Raw genomic sequence first — 23422 nt, 5'->3', positions numbered from 1 at the left:
GGTTTTGTTAGGTTGCAAGAGAACGGGGCTATTTAAGTATTGAAGGACATTTTATACATTTTGATATTGAAATTGTGTATACATTGAATGCAGTGAAAATTTAAGTACTTTTCTTGTGTTAGCTGTAGTTTTTGGAGGGCGGCATGTCTCCCCCTCCTGATGATAAAGAAAGTGTAAGTCCCTCTTGGAAGATAATAGCCCAAGTCTGGTTCTCTCCTGCCTCTCCCATATAACACCGGCCCAGGTACATTGGGCTCTAAGGTTCTCACTGGCTTCTCTGTTCTGTTTGTAGAAGAAGGTTACGTAAAAATGTTTCTCCGCGGACGCCCCGTCACCATGTACATGCCCAAAGAGCAAGTGGATTCCTACAGCCTGGAAGCAAAAGTGGAGCTTCCGACCAGGAGACTGAAGCTGGAGTGGGTGTATCCTTTAGTCGTTGCTCGGGCTTCTGCTGAGTGGCCAGTCAGTCGAGGCCGTTAGCTTGAAGTTTAACTCAGAAAGTCGTCAAACGAAACTGTGCTGGCAACAAGTTTGTAAGCCCTAAGAAAGAAGGAGAATGCCGTGGAAGGAGGACTAGCATCCCCCCTCCAGCCAGTTACTGCTGGACCAACCTTAGGGGCCTGGCCCCAGGGATACTGTTTAGTTGAAGGTATAACTTAGGAGTCTGAGTAACTTAGGGGTTCCAAGTGCTAAGTGTGGGGTGCACGTTGAGAGGCACAAGTGAAACCCGCAGGCAACACAAATACACCATTTAAAATAAATACTGCCCTCCCCCAAGTCAAGTCCAGGCTGCTAAGGCCAGAGTCAGTCATGTGACTGACATTCCTGAAATGAAGCCACTGGAGGCTTCCAAGTGTGAGATTCGGAATTATGAATGAGCTTCTCAGGAGAAAAATACAGAAAGACAAAAAATAGGGCCTTGATGAAGCGTCCTCAAACTGTTGGGGTTTTGTTTTATTTTATCTTGCTTTGTACTTTCGTTTTTTACTCTATACTTTGTTTCACTTTTACTATTTTTTAAATTTTGTGTTCATTTCCTTTTCCTTTTTTTTTTTTTTTTAAATTTTACAAGAGGAAGCCTGCGGAGGCCACCTTGCAACCCATGCAGATTTTAAGACAAAGGGCAGAAAGCACCCCTTCTCCCAACAAATGTCTGCTGAGTACCAGCTCAATGCCAACCCTGGTCAAGCGCTAATACGAGTTGGTTTAAATGATGCTGTTGTCATTTCTCACTGCTGAAATTCTGGAGTCAGAGTGTTGGGGAAATTTGCCCCCAAAACATGTATTTTATTTTTTTAGATTCAACTGTCACAACCCATCACCTGCCTCTTTTCTGGAATCTATTTGGGCACATGCATCTGCAGAATCCAGCTCTTCTTTAAGCCAATAGCTGTTTAAATTGGTTAAGTCGAAACTGGAAAGTATTATTTAAAACTCAGGTGTACAGCCTCCTTCCCAGGCATATTTTAGATGTAAAACAGTGGAATTGGTTATAATAAATGCCGTTGTTTTGCCAGGTTATTTTATCCTACCCAAGTTCAAGTGATATTTTGCTCTTTAAATAGTTCTCAAGATTGGGATGTTTACACGACAAAACCTTGGCAGGAGTTATCATCCGTAAAGAACTGGGAATGGGGCCTCCCCGGTGGCGCAGCGGTTGAGCGCTGGGTTCCGAAGCTGCCCGCAGCCTCTGCAGCGCCAGTTCGATCCCTGGCTGCTCCCCGGCCACCGGAGGAGGGTCCCACATGGCGCGCAGACCTCTCCTGCCGCCCGCTGCTCCCCTCAGCAGTGTGCTTCGGTCCTTCTGCCTGCTCGGCTCCCCGCTCTGGCTCTGGTGAATTCTCTCACCCTCCCGCGCTTCTGACTGTACCGGGTGCTTGTATAAATAAATAAATAAATATTAAAGGAAAAAAAAGAGATGGCGAGAAAAAAAAAAAAAAACTGGGAATGGTTGGGGCAAGAAGGACCTAAATTTTTTACCTTTTGTAGGTGTGTGTGTGTGGAGTTGGCATCTTTTACAGCTACTTTTATAATGCAAAATGTGTTCACGTAACACATGTTTTAGCTCCTGGATTACAATAAAAAATAAACACTTATTAAGTTAATAACTGAGGCATATTACCAGAATCTTAAAATAGATTTTTAAATACTTTCTGATATAAAGATGTCAAAGCTTAAAGTTTTTGTTTTTTTTTTTTTCTGGAAGAGCATTTATACTTCACACTTACTATATGAAACAATGTAGTCATTTAACACTTTCAGCTTTATTTTGTTTTCTCAACAAACAGCAAAAGCCACCGTGGTCATAGGGATTCCAGTCTGTCCCAGGCTCAGCTCCTGTCCCATGAAGCTCTCGTGAGGCCATGGCTGTGGGACCCTCCATCCCCAGCTTGTCGACGTGTGTCTCAAGGTGATGTGACTGTGGAGCGTTGAAAGATGACAAGCTCAGCGCCCCTGTCACTCTCCCTAAGTCCAGTTCCCAGGGTCAGGCTCTGTAGGGCTTGTGACTGCAGCAGGACACGCGCAGGCCCTGCCCCGTGGCAGCTCGGTGGGGCTGAGTTAGACAAGAGCACCCCGCAGGAAAGGAGCAGAAAGGGCAGTGGGAAAAACACTGGAGCACAGCCTCCCAGCGTTCTTGTGACGTCAGTGTCAGGTGCATCTTCAGGTGACTTTAGTTCTAATGCCAGGCAGCCGGTCCTTAAAGACCAGCCTGGCAAAACATGGAGGCAGACCCTCTGGGAACATGCAGAGTGACTCCCACATGAAATTGGAACGTCCAACCAAGAGCTGGCCTCTGGCCTCGGGCTGATTGCTAAACTGAGAAGCCTTCACCTCCCAGTCACTGCCCAAATGTCAGACCCAGGGACCTCTGGTAAATAAAATGATCCCTTAGGATTTTTGATCAAACCAACAAATTCAACTTTCAAAATACATCACATACTTCTAAAAATAAAGCCACATCTTTATAGCATTAAGAAAACAATCTTCATGAACTCACAGACCGTTCCAGCGTTCTGCCGACTGTGTGGGTCCAATGGATTGGCACCAAGGGGTTGCAGTTTAATGTTATTCATATTAGCAAAATTGATGCTAAAAGTCCTAGAATTTTATTGCCTGTGGCTTTGGAATAAAGCCGATGCTTGGTCTGCTTTTCAAAGAAAATAAGAACGTTTCTCTTGACACACGCGAAGCTATGGGTACCGGGGCCGAGACTGCCGCAACAACCTGTACCTGCTCCCGACAGGGGAGACGGTGTACTTCATCGCGTCCGTGGTGGTCCTGTACAACGTGGAGGAGCAGCTGCAGCGACACTACACTGGCCACAACGACGACGTCAAGTGGTAGGTCGCCTGGCCCAGCCTCTGAGTGCACGCGTGGCGGTGCTGGCAGCGGACGCGCATTAGGGTGTCACTAAAGAAAGGGGAGCCGAGAAAATAGGATCTTAGGGGAGCGCTCTTTAGGTCTGTGTTGGCTCCCAGCTCCCACCTTTTTAGTTTTCTGTCCATATAACTCATCATCCTAACCAGCCACGTTACCTAAAACAGTAGCGAGAATAGACACCTACTGAGGGCTTCTTAACAGCTCACCTGCTAGTGACTTCTAAATTTAGGTCTTTATTTTTTTAATAAAAATGTTTGCCTGTGTTTATGGCCATCTGATAGAATTCCTTTATTTTTAATTTATCCACCGTTCATTTTTGGCTGTGGGTAGGGATTTGGTGTATCTTGGAAGGACAGATGGGCGAGTAGATGGATTTACGTATTTCTGTTTGTCCTAGGTTTCTGGTCAATTATCAAAATCCTGTTGGAAAAAGATATGATTTACTTAATAAAGGTTGTAGACTAATTGAGTGGTTCTGAGATTGAAATGGTTTTTCCCAAACAAAGGATGCTTTATTCCTTTATTTTGAAAATTCCCTAGAGGTAGAGGAATCAAAATGAAATGGAAAATGCATTTATTGTCTAAGATTATTGGGGTGGTGAAAGAATTCATTCTGAGTCCCTAAGAAGTTTAGCATCATTTGGTCTTACATTTCAATTTTCAGCTAGATCGTATTTGTTTAAGGGAAAAGTAAAGCTTACCTTTGGAAACTAGCCGTTTTATAAATATCCTTTTTTTAGCCTAGCGGTTCATCCCGATAGGATCACAATAGCAACAGGACAAGTCGCAGGCACGTCTAAGGATGGAAAAGTGAGTGCTATTATCTTTTCTTACTTTTGTAATGAACTGGGAACAAAGTCATTTTCTGAAAACATTTTGCTGATGAATAGATCTGATTATCGGAAGCCTTCTCAACACTAGACTTTTATTGCAAATTAAAATTCTTACAATGACTTTAAAACTGTCTTGAACTCACCTTAATTTCAGCCAATTTTTTAAAAGCATTGTTTTTGCCTGAGAATACATTAACTTTTAAGATAGGCTTTGATACACAATAAACATGTAAATGTTAACGTATTTAATAAGTTAAAATCAAAACAATCATTTGACGTTGTAAACCAACTTTAAATTTAAAAATTTCCAATTTTACAAAGAAATAATCTTAAAAATGATAATAGTTACTTGGATATGGGACATTTTCCCTCTTCAGCAGACTTTTGGCTTCCATCCATGGAGTTTTTATCCATGCACGATCCACAGAGGCTACTTGGAGGATTTTAGCACAATGTTTGTAAACACGTCAGCAAGACTTTAATTTGTATTTTAAGGAAGCAGAGAAAAAACTAGACTTTAACAAATAGAAAAAAAATTCAGAACTAGATTCCAGTTCTGTACTGACCAGTCTGTGGCATCACCTGTCTTAACTTAAACTCCTGGAGACTTGTTGGAGATCTGCTTTGTATTTTACCGCTGTGCAATATATGAGCTAAAACTAATTACATTAAGTCCTCCCATTTTATCCACATGTTTTCTTCCAGAAAAATATGAACGTTACCATTCCTTAGACAATATTTCAATAATATCAATTTTTAAATATTAACCTTACACTGTTTTCTGTTAAAATTGTACACTTGAAAAAGGCAATAGGAAGGCTGGAAATAAGACTACATGAGGTAAGTAGATGCAAAAGGAGTAGCTTCTTCATCTTCATGTTTTTAAAATGCTTTGAAATGAGTCGTCACCGTTTGTTCCTCCCTCTAGTGGGTTGAAAGTGTATTTCCGTTGAAATGGGATTGGAGCTCTAGAGCCAGAGAAAATGTGGTCTCTAGCGGAGCCCAGCCTTCACCCCCCCCCACACCCCCTACCCCCCAAGAGGTCGTGCCTGTCCCCAGATGTCCCTCGGCTTAGAGACATGCGAGGCCAGAAGCCGCTGACCTAACCCCACTCTGGCCCGGGGCGGTGCTGGTGCTATTCCCCATGCTGTCTCCAGGATGCTGTCTTCCACTGAGGACAAGCAAACCCATTCACCTCGGAGCAGAGTCAGAAGGGCCTTGGACTCCTCATGTCAGTTCTCAGTTTTATTCGTGTATGAACGACTTGCCTGATTCACTCCTCTGAGGCCCGGAGATGTTAAGCTGTTAATGGTACTTGCTGGGGACCAGTCTGTGAAATATAAAATGTACTTCCTTTTTAATAGCAAAACAGACTTTAAAAGAATAATCCTTAGATGCAATTCCATTTTCCTTGTCATTTTTTTGATTAAAAAATTCAGACACGTCTAGATGTGCAAATTGGACTATCCGTTACCAGGGAACAGTTTGCAAAGAATGACTTCTCAAAATGTAAAACTTGCCAGACCTCTCTTGGCATTAAGCTGGCCACCAGGACCCTGACCTCCTGGAGCCATGGGGGGTATTTTATTTATGTTAAGAAGGGAGAGTCCTAAAATTTTAACAAAATTGAAGTTACCGCTGAAGAATCTTGTAGATTCCAAATAAAGATCTGTGTCGCCATCAGCTGATGACTCTGCCCCTTCTCCAAACAGCAATTGCCCCCACACGTCCGCATCTGGGATTCTGTCACCTTGAATACACTGCATGTCATCGGAACCGGTTTTTTTGACCGAGCTGTCACCTGCATCGCGTTCTCAAAATCTGTAAGGATGAGCCGGGCCCTGTGGGTGGGTGCTGCAGATCCTATCAGGGCAGGAAGGTACATGCCGGGGCGGCCCGCTGCGTGCATGGGCCTGCTACATGCACAGAGACCTCCCCACTTCCCAGACCCCCTCTTTGAGAAGCCACCCTCAGCCCCTCCGCTCACACATGTCCGCTGGGGCACACGCATCCCTTCCCAGCTGGGTGGGCGAGGAGATGAGGACAGACCTGCCGTGACATTGTCTCCTGATCCTTGGGATGGCTGCTCTGGGCTTGAATCTTCCTGCCGCTCCTGGTCTGGGGAGGCAGCATGCACTGTCACTCGGGCTGGCTGCTGTGAGTGAGCAGGGGCTTGTCTCCCAGGCATCCTCAGAATATTCCTGCTCAGCAGATCCACCCCTTGAACCACTTCATCAGCCGGCTCAGAAACATGTTCACAACGCGTGCACTCGTGTTCACAAGCGCCACCTGCCTCTCCCCCCTCACCCCTCTCCGTATCCTCAATGCCAACCCTGGGCTGGTAGTGACCGTCTCCCCCCAGGAGGCTGCAGCCCTTCAGGAGGAGGGTGTGGGTGTGGCTTGGGGGCCGGGTGGTGCGCCAGTAAGCAGGTCTCAGGGAGGGGGTGGATATCCTGTAACTAAGAGGTAGGGGGCTCTTGATTAAAAGTGAAATCGATATTGGTGTTGAACCACGTCCAGCGGGTGTCATTCTCAAATGTGGGCTTGCTCTGGACATTCTTTTCCAGAACGGAGGAAGCCATCTCTGCGCGGTAGATGACTCCAATGACCACGTGCTGTCCGTGTGGGACTGGCAGAAAGAGGAGAGACTGGCAGATGTAAAGGTACCTCCCAGGCCCGCGTCGGCCCCCACCCTCAGGCCAGCCCCCGCCCTGGGAACCCCCATGCCCTGCCTCTCCTCTCCAGACCCCATTCCTAAGTCCTGTCAGGGCTCTCTCTCTTCACCCCATCTACATGGGGTCTTTTTCTTCCTCGTGCCCCAGTAGTTCAGTTCTTGGCATTTTGCTAGTTGGAATTCATTAGAGCTGTCAGTCTCCATATGAAGAACATATAAGTATCGAGCAGAAAGAACAGTCAGGGCCAGAATCACCTGACCAGGGTGCAGGTCCTAGATCAAGGTAATAGGTGAGGGGTGGCCAATGACCCCTGAGAGCCAGGGCCCCCAACCCCAGACCACGTTGGTCACAGAACCACTGACCCAGTCCCAGTGATGAGAAGCAGGACGGACTTCCAGGGCCCACAGCACAGCTGACCCAGCCAGAGCGTGGACTCTGTAAATCCAGGTTCCTGGGCCTCCCCAGAACCCCAGCCCCACATGGGATGAGGCCCAGCCGCTGCATTTCACCCCCACAGGGAGCTCTGTTTAGCTAGGGTTCACACTCATCCTTCCCTGGAGGAGGAGAGCGAGGTCTTCGGTCCTCAAGCACCACCGCCGCTGGTCCACAGCACCAGAACGCGAGCAGGGGCCACTCCGGGTCAGGGGCTGTGGGAGAACGCAGTGCCCACTCTGCCCGCAGGGCCACGGGCCGGCCAGGGAAGTCAGGGCCCGAGCAGACGCCTAGTCAGTGTTTAGAAGAGACAGAATGCAGGGGCGTCGCGCCTCGCTTGACTCAGCCATTTGTGGTTCACACTTTCTTTTCGCAAGTATCTTAAGAGATGTGAGACGCTTGCTTGTCCTGTCTTGCTCAGTGCTCGAACGAAGCTGTGTTCGCTGCGGATTTCCACCCCACAGACACCAACATCATAGTCACCTGTGGAAAGTCACACCTCTACTTTTGGACACTAGAAGGAAACTCCCTCATTAAGAAGCAAGGGTTATTTGAGGTAAAGCCCAATTGTAGTTTCTGTTTGAGCCTCCACTACGCGACACATGTCGTCCGCGGTCTTTGAAGGGAGCTTTGAGGTTCTGGTCTCAGCATTGACAGTAATTGGCAGATGTGGGGGTGCCACTGAGGGGTATAGTGACAAAGATTATCACTGAGCATCCCAACAGAGTTGGGGAGCACATCATGTCTTGGGGATACAGAGAAGGAAGGCTGGACCACACAGGGAGCAAAGCTCAGAAAGGGGGCTCCTGGGGTGGCCCCTCCATGGTGTGCAAGGGTGCACGTGGTTGGGGTGGTGGACACTCTGCCATCGGGGGCCTTGGGGAGCACCAAGGCCTTGAGAAGCACCCTGGAGGTTGAGCTAAGGAACTGCTGTTGCTGCACCTGGGCCCTGACTTCAGGCTGCAGTCACAATAGCACAGCCCACCCCTGCCCCTCCAACAGCCCCCCTACTCAGACTGTTGCCCCCCTAGCACCAGCTCTTTCATGGTGGACATTAGTGAAAGGTGCACGGGCCAGGGGTGGGGGCGGGCAGCCTGGGATACATGGCTCAGGTTATCGCTCATCCCAGTCAAGAGGACATCCTGTCTAGATGCTTGTCTTTACCACATTCTGCAGAAGCAAGAGAAGCCAAAGTTTGTCCTGTGCGTGACGTTTTCAGAAAATGGTGACACCATCACTGGAGATTCAAGTGGCAACATCTTGGTGTGGGGAAAAGGTAATGTGACAGCCCCTAAGGAGACTGTGATAGATCAAAGGCAGTTTCCGTCAGGACTCTCCATTAACGTACCTTATGGGTCACTATTAAGTCCTGAGTTGCAGAGAGCACGTTCTTCTGTGTGTGTGTGTGTTGGGGGGGGCGGGGGGCAGCCCTGAAGCTGTAAAGTGAGAACAGAGGAAAACAAGGATAAGAGGCATTGACCTTTCATCATCCTAAAAGCTTAAGCCCAAGACAGTATGATGGAGTTAATGGCTTTATTAACAGATTATAATGAAGACATAATCAGTAACTCTCCAGCCACTAGGGCCTTAACAGCTTTCTGGTTCACACAGCACTTGGCTGACAAGTATTGAGTGTGTGAGGGTATGTGAGATGTGTGGGAGGCAGGTGTGAGGGTGTGTGTGAGGTGGATGTGAGGTGGGTGTGAGGATGTGTGTGAGGTGGGTGTGAGGCAGATGTGAGGGTGTGTGATGGGTGTGAGGTGGGTGTGTAGGTGTGTATGTGAGGCGGTTGTGTGTGTGAGGCGGGTGTGTGTGTGTGAGGTGTGTGTGAGGCAGGTGCCTGAGGCTCACCACGTGCCACAAGGACAGGAAACCACCCCTGGCTTCGGGGAGCTTAGCTTTAGGGTCGGGTGAAGGTGCAAACAGACCCATAACTGTGACGTCGGAATGAGACTGTGTCCTCTGCTCCGGGCTGAGGTGCTTTCTACCTTGTTTCATGCCCCTGAGCGATCCTGAGGGTGAAGAAAGGGCAGGCTGGGGTGGAGACAGGTCCGAGGCACGTGGGCCCTTCTGTACTCTGGGTTGGCAAGTTCCCCCAGGCTGTACTTGTCAGGAGCCCAGGAACTGGCGATCTGGTCCCTGCAGGCTCACATGGCGGCCATGTCCTCCCAACGTGTGTGAGAACAGCCCAGAGAGCTGGCGGGTGGCCTCTGGGTCACGGCCTAAGGGAGATTTTCTTGGTCTGTTCAGGTACGAACCGAATAAACTATGCCATCCAGGGAGCCCACGAGGGGGGAATTTTTGCACTTTGTATGTTACGGGACGGCACCCTGGTGTCAGGAGGAGGGAAGGACCGGAAGCTCATTTCGTGGAACGGAAACTATCAAAAACTTCATAAAACTGAGGTAAGACTGCACGCGAGCTATTGAAATGCATTTTCAACCTTAAACCGTCATTCTAACCAGTTTCCCGCTCAGTTTGAAATCTTTACAGTTTTGAGAGTTATTTAGATACACTGTTATTAAGTGAGTAACATTTTATTAAAACCCTGGAGGCAGTTTAAGGAATAACTATTATTGCAGAATGCAGTTTCTAAAATTTGGGGTTGGGCCTCCCTGATGGCGCAAGGGGTTAGGACGCAGCCTGTGAAGCTGTCAGCAGCCTCTGCAGTGCGAGTTCGAACTGCGGCCAGCCAGGGAGCCACCCACATGGCGCAGCAGACCTCTCCTGTCTCATCACTTGCTCCCCTCAGCAGTGTATTTCAGTCAATCTGCCTGTTCAGTTCCCCACTCTGTCTCTGGTGAATTTTCTCAACCCCTGTACTTCTGGCCTGTACCCCAGCTCTTGTATGCCTAAATAAATAAATCCTTAATAAAATAAAATAAAATTTGGGGTTGTGACACATTTCACATTTAGAATACATTTGTCCCCAAGGGAATGTTACCCACATTTGAGTCACTGTTAAAATCCATCCTCCTTGGTCGCTTTGATTTCCGGCGTGCTGCTCTGAGCATCCTGGACTACCCCTCTCTGAGGATCTCTCGCAGGTGGCTGGTGTCTCTGCAGCCTCCCCAAGTGCCCCAAGTCCACTTCCTTCCCACTTGGTCAGCAGCCCTGGGCCCCAGGAGGAGCAGCGGGGAAATCCGTATCCCTTCAGGCCCCAGAAATCCAGGTAGACAGGTAGTGAGGCCAGCACCATCTGAGGTTTGTGGTCTTCCTAGCAGAGACCGGACACGTGGAGAACTTTCCCAGCTTCCAAGTCAGGTGCACCCTCTTGTGACAGCTTCACCAGAAAGCAGGCGCCCAGGGAGCAGCCTGAAATCTCCTGTCAGCTATTGTGCTGGTGAAGGGAGGCCTGTGCCTGTGCCTTGGGAACCACTCCCCCTTTCACGGAGAAATTTAATCGTGGTGGCATTTTATATCCTAAGGTTTGACCAGCCTTCAGGTGAATGTATACCGTGGGAAATTTCAGTCACACAAAAGCCCCAAAGGCTCCTCCAGTTTCAAAGAAGACTCTCCCTCTCTTAGGGCCTGTGGTTCCTCTTTGTTGGCAGGGCGGGCACAGCTTTTCTCAAATCTGCGCCAGCCAGCCACTGGGCGGCAGAAGGTCTGTGAGAAGCAGGCTGCAGCCTCTCGCCAGGGCCTCACGGCGGGTTTTGTTCCTTTAAGGAAGAGCACACACCTCTGTTTATTTTTTCACAGTAAATGGTTCTCAGCTGGTGTAGCTTGAAATGCTTTTTCCGAATATTCAGACAATTCCATGTCTGAAACTGCCGAAGAACCCACAGGCTAAGTCACAATGAATTTCGGTGCTCACATCGCAACTGGGTCTGCCCTTCCTGGCTCTGCCTGCGGCTGCTGCAGGCAGTCCTATGAGGCGGGCAGACGGCAGTGTTCCTTATTTCTAATCTGGTCAAGAACAAATGCTTTATTCTGTATGTTTTTAACCACCTCACACTGGCTAATTCCTCAAGGTAGATGAGGCATTTGGAGTCTTAAAAGGAAGATTCGGGTTTGGCCCTCTTGCCACCTGCTGGCAGTCACTCTCCTCCCGCAGTCACACGTGTGCGTCTGAGGGCGCCCGCACACACTGTCCCTGACCGCGGAGCAGGCTTTCCAGTGAGAGCGCTCATGGCTTCATGACATGTTCTATCTCCTTTTCCATGCAGATTCCAGAACAGTTTGGTCCCATCCGGACGGTGGCTGAGGGCAAAGGTGACGTGATCTTGATAGGCACCACCAGGAACTCTGTTCTGCAGGGCACGCTGTCAGGGGACTTTGCTCCTATTACTCAGGTGCGTCCAGGCTCAGCAAGCCCCAACACCTCCTCTGATGAAGGGTAGAATAACGCGTTACAAAGAGGCAGTGATTCCTGCGTCTCATACTCCCATGACCTCCCTGCTTCCAGGCTTCAGGGGCCACAGGTTACTCGGGCAGAGAGAGACACTGAAGTGAGCCAGCACAGGGGGCGCTGCACCCTGGCCCACCCTTCCTGTGTGTTGCCTGCGATGTCTTGGAGCTCCCCCTTTGTCTTGCTTCCTTATAGGGTCACACTGATGAGCTCTGGGGACTGGCCATCCACGCCTCAAAACCTCAGTTCCTGACCTGTGGGCATGACAGGCACGCCACTCTCTGGGACGCAGCTGGGCACCGGCCCGTCTGGGACAAAGTGATAGAGGTAGACGTGCCCATGGCATTGTTCTTAGAAAGATTCATCTGCAATGTGGCCCTTTAGTTTTTTGGCAACAACTTGATGGGAAATTGTCCAAAGCAAATGGTTTCTCTTTAGAATTGTGTTGCTTGAAATTAGGCCTCGAGTGGTCTCCCCCCATGATCCTGTTTGCTGTTGAATTTTTCACCAGCGCGTTAGCCTTCCCGAGTGGTTTCGGGGTTCCTGAGTCTCTCTGCAGGCTGGCATGCTCAGCACCCTCACGGGGGGTGGGGGGAGCGGCTGGACTGGTTTGCGCTGAGTGAGAACCCACGGGCTGTTCCTACGACATCCTTTGTCTGTCCGATAGGAGTGTGGGGGCAAAGACCCAGCTTCCTTTCAGAGCCAACCACTCCTTGCCTTGGGGACAGGAGCTCAGGTGGCACGTATGATGAGCTGTTGGGGTTCAGAGGAGCGGGGCCCTTGGGTTGTCTCCAAGAACAGTTTCGGCAGAGTTCCCTTTCAGCCTGAGCTTCAGCCCAGCCCCACTTAGAAATATTTACAGCAACAAGGTCAAGGCCATCTGAAGAGCTGCTTGTCTCTCAGGCTTCCTCCCCTGACCTCCAGGCTCCTGCAATTCACTCTCCTCACTTTGCTCCACCCTAACACTCCTGCCCGCTGACGTTCTGTCTGAAACACATGGAACCAATCGGGCCACTCTTTGTATCAAAAGAAAAAAAATGACCTCCACTGTGTCCTGCTTCCCGGTGACTGGGTCCTTATCCGGCCCGGCAGCCGCCTCACAGCGCCCTCCCTTGCTCTCCCAGCCCCTCACACCCCGCGTCGGAAACCCACCTGCTTTCCTGCCAACCCACACTTCTCCCACCGTCACCTCCGCCTCTGTGATCACATTATTGTCCCCTTAATGCTGCCCCCCCCCCAAATATTGGTGCGTCCACTTCCACCATCACCAATGATAATCCTTCCTGGACCGGAAGGCCCAGTGCCCGGCCCTCTGCCAGGAAGCCTCTCTCCTCGATGGCCTCCTCCCACTGCCCCCTCCTGACCCCGCAGCTGGTCGCCACCACTTCCTGGGGCCATGGCCACTGTGTGTCGGAGCTGGTCGTGGACGCAGGTGGCCACCAGGTGGACACTGGGGCATGCCCCACCCTCTGAGAGCCCTCCAGGCTGCCGTGGTTTCCTGCCCAGTCAGCGCCCGACACCCATCTAAGGGGCTGGGCACAGCAGTCCTGCCCCCAGGCCCAACCAGCACACACTCAGGCCGGCTCTCAGCACAGGGCTTGGCCTCCAGCCTGGGCGGGCCACGTCCTGCTGGAACGACTGATCCCTGTGGCTGTGAGGGGGCTCAGGCCCACAACAAACTCCTGCAAGGATGAACGTTTAGGGTTCCTGAAATGTCACCTACATCCAAGGGGGGAGCATTTTCCTCTCTGGGGAAAAAGGTGTTTTCATGGGCTGGGTGGCCCCGGGATGGCGCTGCTCTGTGTGTGTTTTATGTGCTGTGCCGTGTCTGACCATCCATTTACACTTCCTTTAAAATATTTTAGGATCCAGCTCAGTCTTCTGGTTTTCATCCTTCAGGGTCTGTGGTTGCAGTCGGAACACTGACTGGGAGGTGAGTGCTCGGCCCCGACTGGCTCCCTGGCCCAGACTCGTGTGGGTATTTCTTGGGGACCCCCTTAGCACTCGGCTGCACCTCTCAGCGGCAAATCACTCCCCAAGAATTAAGTCAAAACTGGTCATTCCCTTTCTGGACCTGGGGAAAATCGGAGCCTAGCTCTGGGTCCCTCTTCTGAAGGGGTCCCCCCACCCCATGTTTCAGGAGCTTCTGAGAGTCCTCAGACCCCTTGGAATCAGGCAAGAAAGCATTTCAAAGTGCTGAGAACTTAAAAATGCTTTTCTGCTGCCCTTTCGGCACTCTGAAAATGCCGGGTGCCAAGCCTCAGACCCAGAACGGGTAGCGGGCACTGATCTGCGGGCAGCTGTCTGCGCTGGGCCCGCCTGCTGTCTGCCTCAGCGTGTTCCTTCTTCACACCCAGACGACCTCTGTCACTTTGCCACCTCCCGCGTGCATCTCCAGCAAAGCCTTACCTGGCTCCATGGCCAAAAAACAGACCCAGTTCTCCACCAGGCTGTGGGCACTGCTGGGGCAGGGGACAAACACTGCAGGTGCCCAGCCTCTGTGGTGCCGGGCGGGTGGCGAGGGCCGTTCTGGTCATGGTGCACAGTGGGGGCTGTTCCAGTCATGGTGCGCGCACCTGCTGGGCTCTCGTCTATGCACTGTTGGCGGTGTCCGCCCGCCCTTCCTTTCAGAACTCGTGCCACAGGATTCGCTGTTATGGCTGTGGGGGGTGTGTAAAGAGAGAGCAGCCTTGGCCGGTCGCAGTAGCTGGGAGAGCTGGGCCCACACACACAGCAGAGTTGTTCACGGACATGTTTGCCTTGCCACACATGTGTACCTGACTCCTCACATGCATGCAGCCGACTCCTCACATGTGTGCACATGACTCCTCACGTGTGTGCACCCAACTCCTCACACACGTGCATCTGACTCCTCACACGTGTGTACCCGACTCCTCATATGTGTGCACCTGACTCCTCACACACATGCACCCAACTCCTCACGTGTGCACCCAACTCCTCACGTGTGCACCAGCTCCTCTCATGCATACACACAACTTAATCTCTCGTGGAGAGGCGGAAGCTTTAAACTTAGCGACCCCGATGAGGGGCTGACCCAGTTGCCGCCGTCACCTCCATGCTGTGTGTGGTTGAAGGGCAACAATGCCAGGCTGCTAGGAGCCCCAGACAGTGTCCTCTGGGCGAAAGAGATGGAGCATGTGACCTAGTGCCTCCCCATTGCACCTGCAGCCTGGTCAGCCCTCCTCTCGGGTGCTTATCTTCTGGCCCCAGTTAAGCAGCACGTGAGCTGTGAGTGGCCGTTGAGCTGTCAGGAATCGAAGCTGAGTGCCCCAGTCCGAGGGGATGGGGGTGCCAGCTGGTGCCAAGTAGGGTGGGGTTAGGGCCCTGCTGGAAGGCGAGGAGCCAGTGGACATGCGTGGGGGTCACAGCATCTGGGTTGGAGTTGACAGCAGGAGGGAGCCCCCATTCCTTCTAGCCCCTGAGCACCTGAGATCTCCCCCCTACCACCCCCTGAGAGCACGGGCAGGAATTGTCACTCGCTCCATCGCCTCCCCTTTCCGACCCCACGCCTTGGTAGAGGTTGGCCTTGTACCAGGACCTGGAGCACCTCCACGCCCATGTGGACATGTCTACACTGAGCCCATGCAGGAGCCCGGGGCCTGGTCCCCATTTACAACTGCAGAAACTGAGCTCAGAGAGGCTAAATTCAAAGCCCAGCCTCCACTCTCCCTGCCTCTGCTCTGTCCTCCCCTCTGCCTGCCCAGGAGGACCCCACCTGAGGTGGCCCTTCCCGCTGCCCCTGGGGAAGCCCCCTCAGGGGCCCCTCTGCTGCCTCTTCCCTTTTGCACACAAGGGACGGAGCAGACACCGAGAATTCCACACCGCCCCGTAGTCGAGGGCCGCACCGCGGCTTTCTTTAGATGTTCCCGTGTCGGAAGTTTAAATGAGAGAGCTGGGAGCAAGTGTCCTTATGCAAACACAGTAGTAAGTCCTCAGATGAATTGTTTTTAACAGTCCAGCTGTCTTCAGCCTCATCTTTGCTCACTAAACTGCCTCTTGTCCTTTGCTGTTGGCAGGTGGTTCGTGTTTGACACCGAAACGACAGACCTGGTGACCGTGCACACGGACGGCAACGAGCAGCTCTCGGTGATGCGCTACTCTCCAGGTGGGAAGCGGCCCTGCCCGCAGCCCAGCCACCAGGGTCTGCCCAGGGCCCAAGGGAATGTAGCCCATCTGTGCCCATCAGCATGGCATCTGGGCCCTCCCCTCCTCTGGGTCACCCCCTGTGTGTGTTTAACTTTTATTATGGAAAATTTCAAGCACAGACAAAATTAGCAGAGCCAAATGCAGGCCCACGTGCCCATCACCAGCTGCAAGAATGCTCAGCTCAGCCCGTCCAGCTCACGTGCTCCAGGTTATTTTGAAGCAGCTCCCTCCCCATGAGGCTCTCATCTGGTGACATCACTGCATATATCTTGAGAAAGATGAGCGCTTTTTTAACAGCTTTATTCAGGTCATTTATATGCAATAATTGACTCATTATAAATGGGTCCATTTATAATGTTCACTAGAGTTGTACAGCTATCACCATAATCCAGCTTTGGGACTTTTCCATCACCTACCCCCCCACACAAAGTCCCCTCCTGCCCTTTGTAACACATCTTCATTCCTACCCCAGCCCTTGGCAACCCTCAATCTGTTCTGTCTCAAAATTGCCTTTTCTGACTATCAGTGGGATCCATAGCCTATTATGTCTGACTTCTTTTACTTAGAGTAACGTTCCTGAGATTATGTTATTGTGCCTGTATTAGTAGTTTGTTCATTTTTCACTACTGGATAGTATTCCACTTTATGGACATACCATATTTTGTTTGTCCGTTCATTAGGTAATCAATACTTGGATCGTTTCTGGCTTTTAACAGTTATGAATCATGCCGCAGTGAACATATGTCCTTTTATAGGCATTTGTTTCAATTTCCTTTGGGTAAATTGCTAGGAATTGGTGGATTGTATGATAAATTTGTTTTATGAAACTACCAAACTGCTTTCCAGAGTGGCTGTACTATTTTTATCAGAGATGTGTGAGGGTTCTTCACCAACTCTAGTTATTTTCTTTTTCATAACAGTCATCCTGACACAGGTGTAGTGATATCTCATTGTGGTTTTGAATTGGCTGGTTATCACACATGCCAAGCATCTTTTCATGTGCCTTTTAGTTATTCTTTTATCTTCTTTGATGAAATATCTCTTTAATTTTTTTCCCAGTTTTTAATTGTATTTTTTGGCTTACTATTGAGTTGTAAGAACTCTTTACATATTCTATACATAAATTCCTTATCCTGATATGTGATTTTCAAATATTTTCTCCCAGCGTATGGTTTATCTTTCCATGTTCTTAACATGTCTTTTAAGTGCAAGCTTTTAATTTTGATGGAGTCCGGTTTATCACTGTTTTGTTGATGTCAAAGCCAAGGTTAAGAATATTTTCTCCTATGCTTTCTTTAAAAGGGTTATTTTAATAGTTCTGTGATCCATGTGTGTCTGTGATCCATTGGGAGTTCATTCTTGTGGATGGTGAAAGGTGAGAATCTACATTTCTGCATGTAGATGTCCATTTGTCTCAGCACCTTTTGTCAAAAAGGCAATCGTGCCCTATTAGATGATCTTACTAGTACTTTCATCAGAAGTCATTGGACCATAAATATCAAAGCTTTTTTCCAGACTCTAACCTTCATTTCTGCACTCTAACCATTCACATGCCTTTATACTTGTGCTGTGCCTCAGTCTTGTTTGCAGTGAGTTTAGAGTAAGTTTTGAAACCTTCTTGTCCTTTTTCATTGGTATTGACTCCCTCAGGTCCTTGCCACTTAAAATTTTTTTTTCTTTTTTAAGATTTATTTATTTATACATACAAGAACTGGGGTACAGACCAGAGATGTGGGGGGTGAGAGGACCCACCAGAGACAGAGCAGGGAACAGAACAGGCAAATCGACCAAAGTACACTGCTGAGGGGAGCAGCGGGCGAGCCAGGAGAGGTCTGCTGTGCCATGTGGGTAGCTCCCTGGCTGGCCGGGATCGAGCACATGCTGCAGAGGCTGCGGATTGCTTCACAGTGCCATGCTTAACCCCATGTGCCACCAGGGAGGCCCAACCACTTTAAATTTTAGAGTCAACTAGTCAGCTTCTAATTTGAAAAACCTTCCAGAATTTTAATAGTATGTACATTGAATTTATAGATTAATATGAGGAGAATTGCTACTTGACAAAATTGAGTCTTCTAATCCTTGAATGTAGTTTGCCTGTCCATTTCCTATATTTAGTAGAGATATAGTAGTACCTCTTTATTTTTTAGTATCTCAAGCTTCAATTTTTCTCAATGATGTTTTATGGTTCTTAGTGCCCTTCCTTTGCTGAGTTATTTATAAGCTGCTTTTTAATTCCGTTATGAATGGAATAGTTTTCTTCTTTTTTTCCTACAATGTTAATATGTTGATAGATAAATAAAATAAAATTTATTTTTGCACAAGGATTTTTATATCCTGTGACCTTTTTGAGTCTTTTTTCAGATTAGTTTTAAGGGTGGGTGTGTGTCTATAATCCTTAGGATTTTCTTCATGTCGGATCATGTCATCTGCAAATAAACACAGTTTTGCTGCTTCTTTTCCAATCCAGGTGCCTTTAATTATTTTCTTCCTGGTTACATTAGCCACCACCTGCAATATAACATTGAACAGAAATGGCAAGAGTGACAGGTCCTTGTCTTGGCCCTGTCTTAGGAGGAAAAGCATCCAGACATTCACCATTATGAGCTCACATGTCCTTTGCCATGCTGGGGAAGTTGCCTTCTGTTCCCAGATTGTTTAGGGTTTTTATCCTCAATGGAATCAGGGTTTGTCAAATGCTTTTTCTGCATCTGTTTGATGCGATTGTATGGTTTTTAGCCTTTATTTTACTGACATGGTATATTATGCTAATTTTCAGATATTAAACCAATTTTTCATTCCTGGGGTAAATCTCTCTTGGATGTGGTTTATAGCCCTTCTTATATATTGCTAGATTCCATTTGTTAATATTCTCTTAAGGATTTTTGCATCTAAATTCATGAGGGATATTGCCTGTAATTTTCTTGCCTCATGATAGTTTTATCTGGCTTAGTAGAGTTCTACTGACCTTTAGATTAAGTTGGGAAGTTATCTTCTGAAAGAGTTTGTGAAAGATTGGTATTTTTTTTATTAAATGTTTGATAGAATTCATGTGAATTCAGTGAAACTTTTGGGCTTTTCTTTGTTGGAAAGTTTCTAATTACTCATTTAATTTCTCTACTTGTGAGTTTAGTCAAATTTTCTACTTCTTGAGTCAGTTTTGGTGATTTGTCTATTTTATCTAAGTTGTCTGATTGGTTGGAATAAAATTGTTTATAATACTTTCTTATAATCCCTGTAATTTTTTGAAGTAGTGGTGAGATCCCCTCTTTCATTCTTGATTTTGATAACTTGTGTCTTTTCTCAGCTTTTCTTGGTTAATCTGTCTAATGATTTGTCAATTTTATTGACCTTTTCAAAGAACCATCTTTTTGGTTTTGTTGATTTTTTCTGTTATTTTTCTGATTTCTTTTTTCTGTTTGATCTTTCTTATTTCCTCTCCTCTACCTGATTTGTTGGCTCTTCATCTTTAGTTTCTTAGGGTGGAAGCTTAGGCTATTGGAGACCTTTTCTGGCATAGAAGTTTGGAGCTATAAATTGCCCCTTAAACTGCCTTAGCCACATCCCATACATTTTAAAATGTTGTATCTTCATTTATTTCAAAATATATAATTTCCTTGATAATTTCTTCTTTGGCCTATTGGTTATTTAGAACTCTACTGTTTACTCAAAATGTTTGGATTTCCCATACTCCTTCCTGTTATTGTTTTCTAATTTAACTTCATTGTGATCATAAGACATATTTTGTATGACTTTAGTAATTTTAAATTCATTGAGACTTGTCTACGGCCATACCACCCTGAACGTGCCCGATCTCGTCTGATCTCGGAAGCTAAGCAGGGTCGGGCCTGGTTAGTACTTGGATGGGAGACCGCCTGGGAATACCGGGTGCTGTAGGCTTAAAAAATAAATAAATAAATAAATAAATAAAAATTCATTGAGACTTGTTTTGTGACATAGCCGATGGTCTATCCTGAAGAACATTCCATGTACATTTGAGAAGGATGTGTGTTCTGCCACCTTGGGTAGAGTGTTACATATATGTCAAAAACAGAACAAGTAGATTACTGATATTGTTCTAAGTTGATTGATAGTGTCATTCAATTCACCTGTATCCTTGCTGATTTTCCAATTGCCCTATCAGTTGTTGCAAGTGAGATACTGAAATCGCCAACAGTTACTATTGAATGGTTGATTTCTCTTTTTGACTGGACCAGTTTTTGCTTTGTGTGTCTTGAATACCTGAATGGACAGAGGTTATGCTCAAGCACCTCGGGCCAGGAAGGCTTCCATCCTGTCTCAGTGGATGTGGGTGAAGGTTGAAGAGTGCATTCAAAGTTAAGGCCACTTCCAAGTCTGCCCTGCCTTTGACTTTCCTCTGGCCCTTCTGCATTTCTCTGTGTGAAGCCTCAGTTTAGCTAGCAATGTGTGGATAACAAGCATCCTCCCTTGCCTGCACCGTGCACACACACAGCCTCCCATCAGCCAGAAATCTGCCCGCTCCAACCATGAGCACAGCTGTAGACTAGCAGAGCCATCAGCCCTCCCCACTCAATTTCCCTGGAGATTGTCACTTCCATTGACAGCGTCGCCAGGGCTTCATACTGAATGGAATTCCTTTGACCGTGAGGACAAAACTGCTAAGCCTCACAGCCTGCTTTTCCCTGGCAGAACATCTGTGCCAGCTGAGCTGGTGGGAGGGCACAAGAGCAGCCCCAGGCAAGGACATCACAGGCTTATTCTTCTCACCTGAAATTCAGCAGTTTTTCAAGCCTTCTCAGATGGTTTTATCTTTGGCCAAGGTGCTGAAATGATTGGCTTTGGCAGTTTTTAAAGCTTTATAATTACTTTATAGGGAGAGGATTTGCCAACCATCTCATTTCCCTACAGCAAAAAGTGTTGCCCACTTGTTTGCCTCCCCTGGTGGTGCAGCGGTTGAGCGCTGGGCTGCGAGGCTGCCCACAGCCTCTGCAGTGCTGGTTCGTTCCTCAGCCGCCGGCAAGGGTCCCACAAAAAAAAAAAAAAGACATTTCCCTTCAAGTACTATTTTGCTATCCAGGTAGTATACTATTTTATTGCCCGATAGGATGATAGAGTTTGTATATGAAGTCAAAATAAATGCTTGATTTATTTCACTTTATTTACTTAATTTCCAAGGTAATGGGTTTATTCTCTGTACCCTTTACCAGTGATCAGTTGTGGGGAGAGAGGGAGAGGTTGGCGCCAATATGAATTTAGATATATTTGCTGTGTTTCAATCTGTGACAGTGACAGCAGGTGGAACAGTTTGTCCGTCATTGGCCCATGGAAGCTGCTTCAGGCTGACCCCTGTGTCCTTTGACAGTGTGTGCTGGGAGTGCTCATTCTGCCAGGCAGGCGTTGTCTCTAAGCCTGATCATTGTACACTGTGTTTTAGGAAATACTATTTTGCTGTGACGCACAGGACATGTGACTTGGTGAACACTCCTGGAAGTAGCAGTTTTGGCCCTTGAGAGTATGTGACCATGACTGGGCTGCCTCTGTGTGGAATCTGCTGTTTTATAAGCTGCTTCACGGCCATGTCTGCCTCACGGCAGGGCTGTGTCTGTGATCTCTAGAGGTAGCCTCGGAGAAGGTGCACGCCCTTTTGGATGCTTTTTCCTTGTGCCTGAGCAAAGTTCATAACTTCTCACCATAAATGGACCATAAATGGACACCTGCACAGGCATCCTGAGAGCATTCCTCCTTGTCGAGAAAGAGCATCCCCAACTCACGATGCATTGCGTGCTTGACATTCAATACCGTATTTCTTCTTTCATTGCCACCCAGTATTCTGCGTCCCCTTATGTGTTTGTCATTGTTTTCTTGGTTATTTTGAACCTCTGCTACTTACAAGAGTCCTCATCTACAGCCTCTTTTCCTAGAAAGTCCTTATTTACCTGTCAGCTCCCGCTAACCTGAGAGTGTCCTTTGGGAGTATATTTAATTCCATTCCTCGTTAGCTACACTAATGACCATTCCCTGGAGACCAGAGAGCTCTTTTTACCTAGAATCCTGCCCCTTGGGCTTTACAGTCATTACTGGAGGCTTCAAAGGCTTTAACTCTGTGCTAAATTAGGTCAAGCTGCATTTGAATCTAATGCCCATTCTTCGTAAGCCGGGTGACCCTTGACAAAGCAGAAAGCAGGTTTTTGTGAAGCTCAACTGAAAAAGGCGTGACTGTGCTCTTTGAGGAGTGGCACATCGTGTGATACCATTGATGATGCGATGTTGTCATTGGCAGTGGCAGTGATGGTGGCTCCAGTCCTCAAGGAATGACCCCAGACCCACAGCGGCATGACCCCATTTGGTTCACTCTATGCCTGGCACTTAGCATGGGATCTGATACAGACTAACACTCAGTCAGTATTATTTGCATGAGCACAAGCTATACAGTGCAGCTGACTGAATACACAGCAGAGTGTGATCAATAGTATAAGTATTCTGGTTGCAGACAAGATTATTCTGGTGCATGAACTCTAACACTCACTGTAGTGTGAGTATATTTTAATTAAGTATTTACAGATTTTAGGTTTTTTTTTAAAGCCTCAGATATCAGAACATAGGCTGCTATTGATCTGGAGTTCCAGGAGACTGCTGCCAATAGCAGCCTAGATGTGCAGCCCACCTTCCCACAGCTCCCTAAGCTGTGCTGTGCTAAGTAGAGGGGTGTCACTCCCTCAATCTCAGGAAAGTTGTGCTAGCTGCTAGAGGAAAAGCTAGTGGTTGTTGAGCTTTGTGGGTCATGCTGACCTTTCAGGAGGACCAATGAACCATAGCTTCCAGGCCCCTGACCATGGGCAAATGCTGCCTTTGCACTTAGTGGCATAAGTGGACATTGGTTCATTGCCACAGCCAGACTATATGGAATTGAGCTTCAGGATAAAATGAGACTGCTTCATGAAACCTCTTTAAGATTGCTGCAAAGCATGTAGGGGGCGAGGGCTGAGCAGTTACATCATAAAGTTAAGCTGCTGTCTGAATTTCTTGACTATGTGGCACCAGTGGGAGGGCCAGTATTAGCTGCTAATCTATTTCTTGCATTTGGTGGTAGAAAAAGGTTCAGAGAGTTCCAGAATTACTGGTACCTTCCAGGAATCAAACAGTGAAGCAGGGCCCTGAGCAAGTGTTTGAATTACCTACAGTGGGTGGGGAGATTCTTTGGTACCCTGAGAACCACAAATCAGAGAAATTATATGGACCATCTAATAACTATTTCACTCACATTTTCTTAAGTATTCTTCACTTATGAGATATTTTGTCTTCTGATAAGAAGCTAACATCATATAAAGTTTTCCTGAAACTATAGTCAACTCTGTTTAGAGAGGTGGAGTGTTTCTGCTTTTATTAGAATGAATCAGAACCTGCAATTCACTTGCATCATTTTCAACTTCAAATCCCACCTCTGCTGCCTGGGTATTAGACCTACTATGATCCCACAGTGCACCAGCCACACTCTCCCCATGCCCCCAGCATCCCTACCACCTGAATTCTACCACTACCCTGTGCTGTTCCCAGTACAGATCACAGTGCCCCATGTAACAAGCAGGGTGGACACACAGCGGCCA

The 23422-nt window shown here is 47.9% G+C and overlaps 1 protein-coding gene and 1 non-coding gene across 2 annotated transcripts in view; both read left to right on the top strand.

Moving 5' to 3' along the window:
• The window catches only part of EML1 (EMAP like 1), a 102614-nt gene that overhangs the window by 71164 nt on the left and 8028 nt on the right, over positions 1–23422 (top strand). Inside the window, exons 6-17 of the mRNA XM_037503917.2 lie at positions 293–422; positions 3192–3341; positions 4122–4191; positions 5927–6037; positions 6782–6877; positions 7743–7877; positions 8498–8597; positions 9572–9726; positions 11491–11616; positions 11868–11999; positions 13538–13605; positions 15710–15798. Coding sequence (XP_037359814.1) covers positions 293–422; positions 3192–3341; positions 4122–4191; positions 5927–6037; positions 6782–6877; positions 7743–7877; positions 8498–8597; positions 9572–9726; positions 11491–11616; positions 11868–11999; positions 13538–13605; positions 15710–15798 — 1362 coding nt within the window. The remainder of the gene's footprint in view (positions 1–292; positions 423–3191; positions 3342–4121; positions 4192–5926; positions 6038–6781; positions 6878–7742; positions 7878–8497; positions 8598–9571; positions 9727–11490; positions 11617–11867; positions 12000–13537; positions 13606–15709; positions 15799–23422) is intronic.
• Positions 19618–19736, top strand: LOC119239578 (5S ribosomal RNA). The gene has a single exon (XR_005123865.1). It is a non-coding gene; the product is annotated as a 5S ribosomal RNA (ribosomal RNA).

The sequence above is a fragment of the Talpa occidentalis genome, unplaced genomic scaffold (assembly GCF_014898055.3).
Source record: "Talpa occidentalis isolate TD23 unplaced genomic scaffold, MPIMG_talOcc4v2.1 talOcc4.11, whole genome shotgun sequence".
NCBI lineage: Eukaryota > Metazoa > Chordata > Mammalia > Eulipotyphla > Talpidae > Talpa > Talpa occidentalis.
The sequence above is the reverse complement of the archived record's forward strand: the minus strand, read 5'-3'. Positions and strand labels throughout refer to the sequence as shown.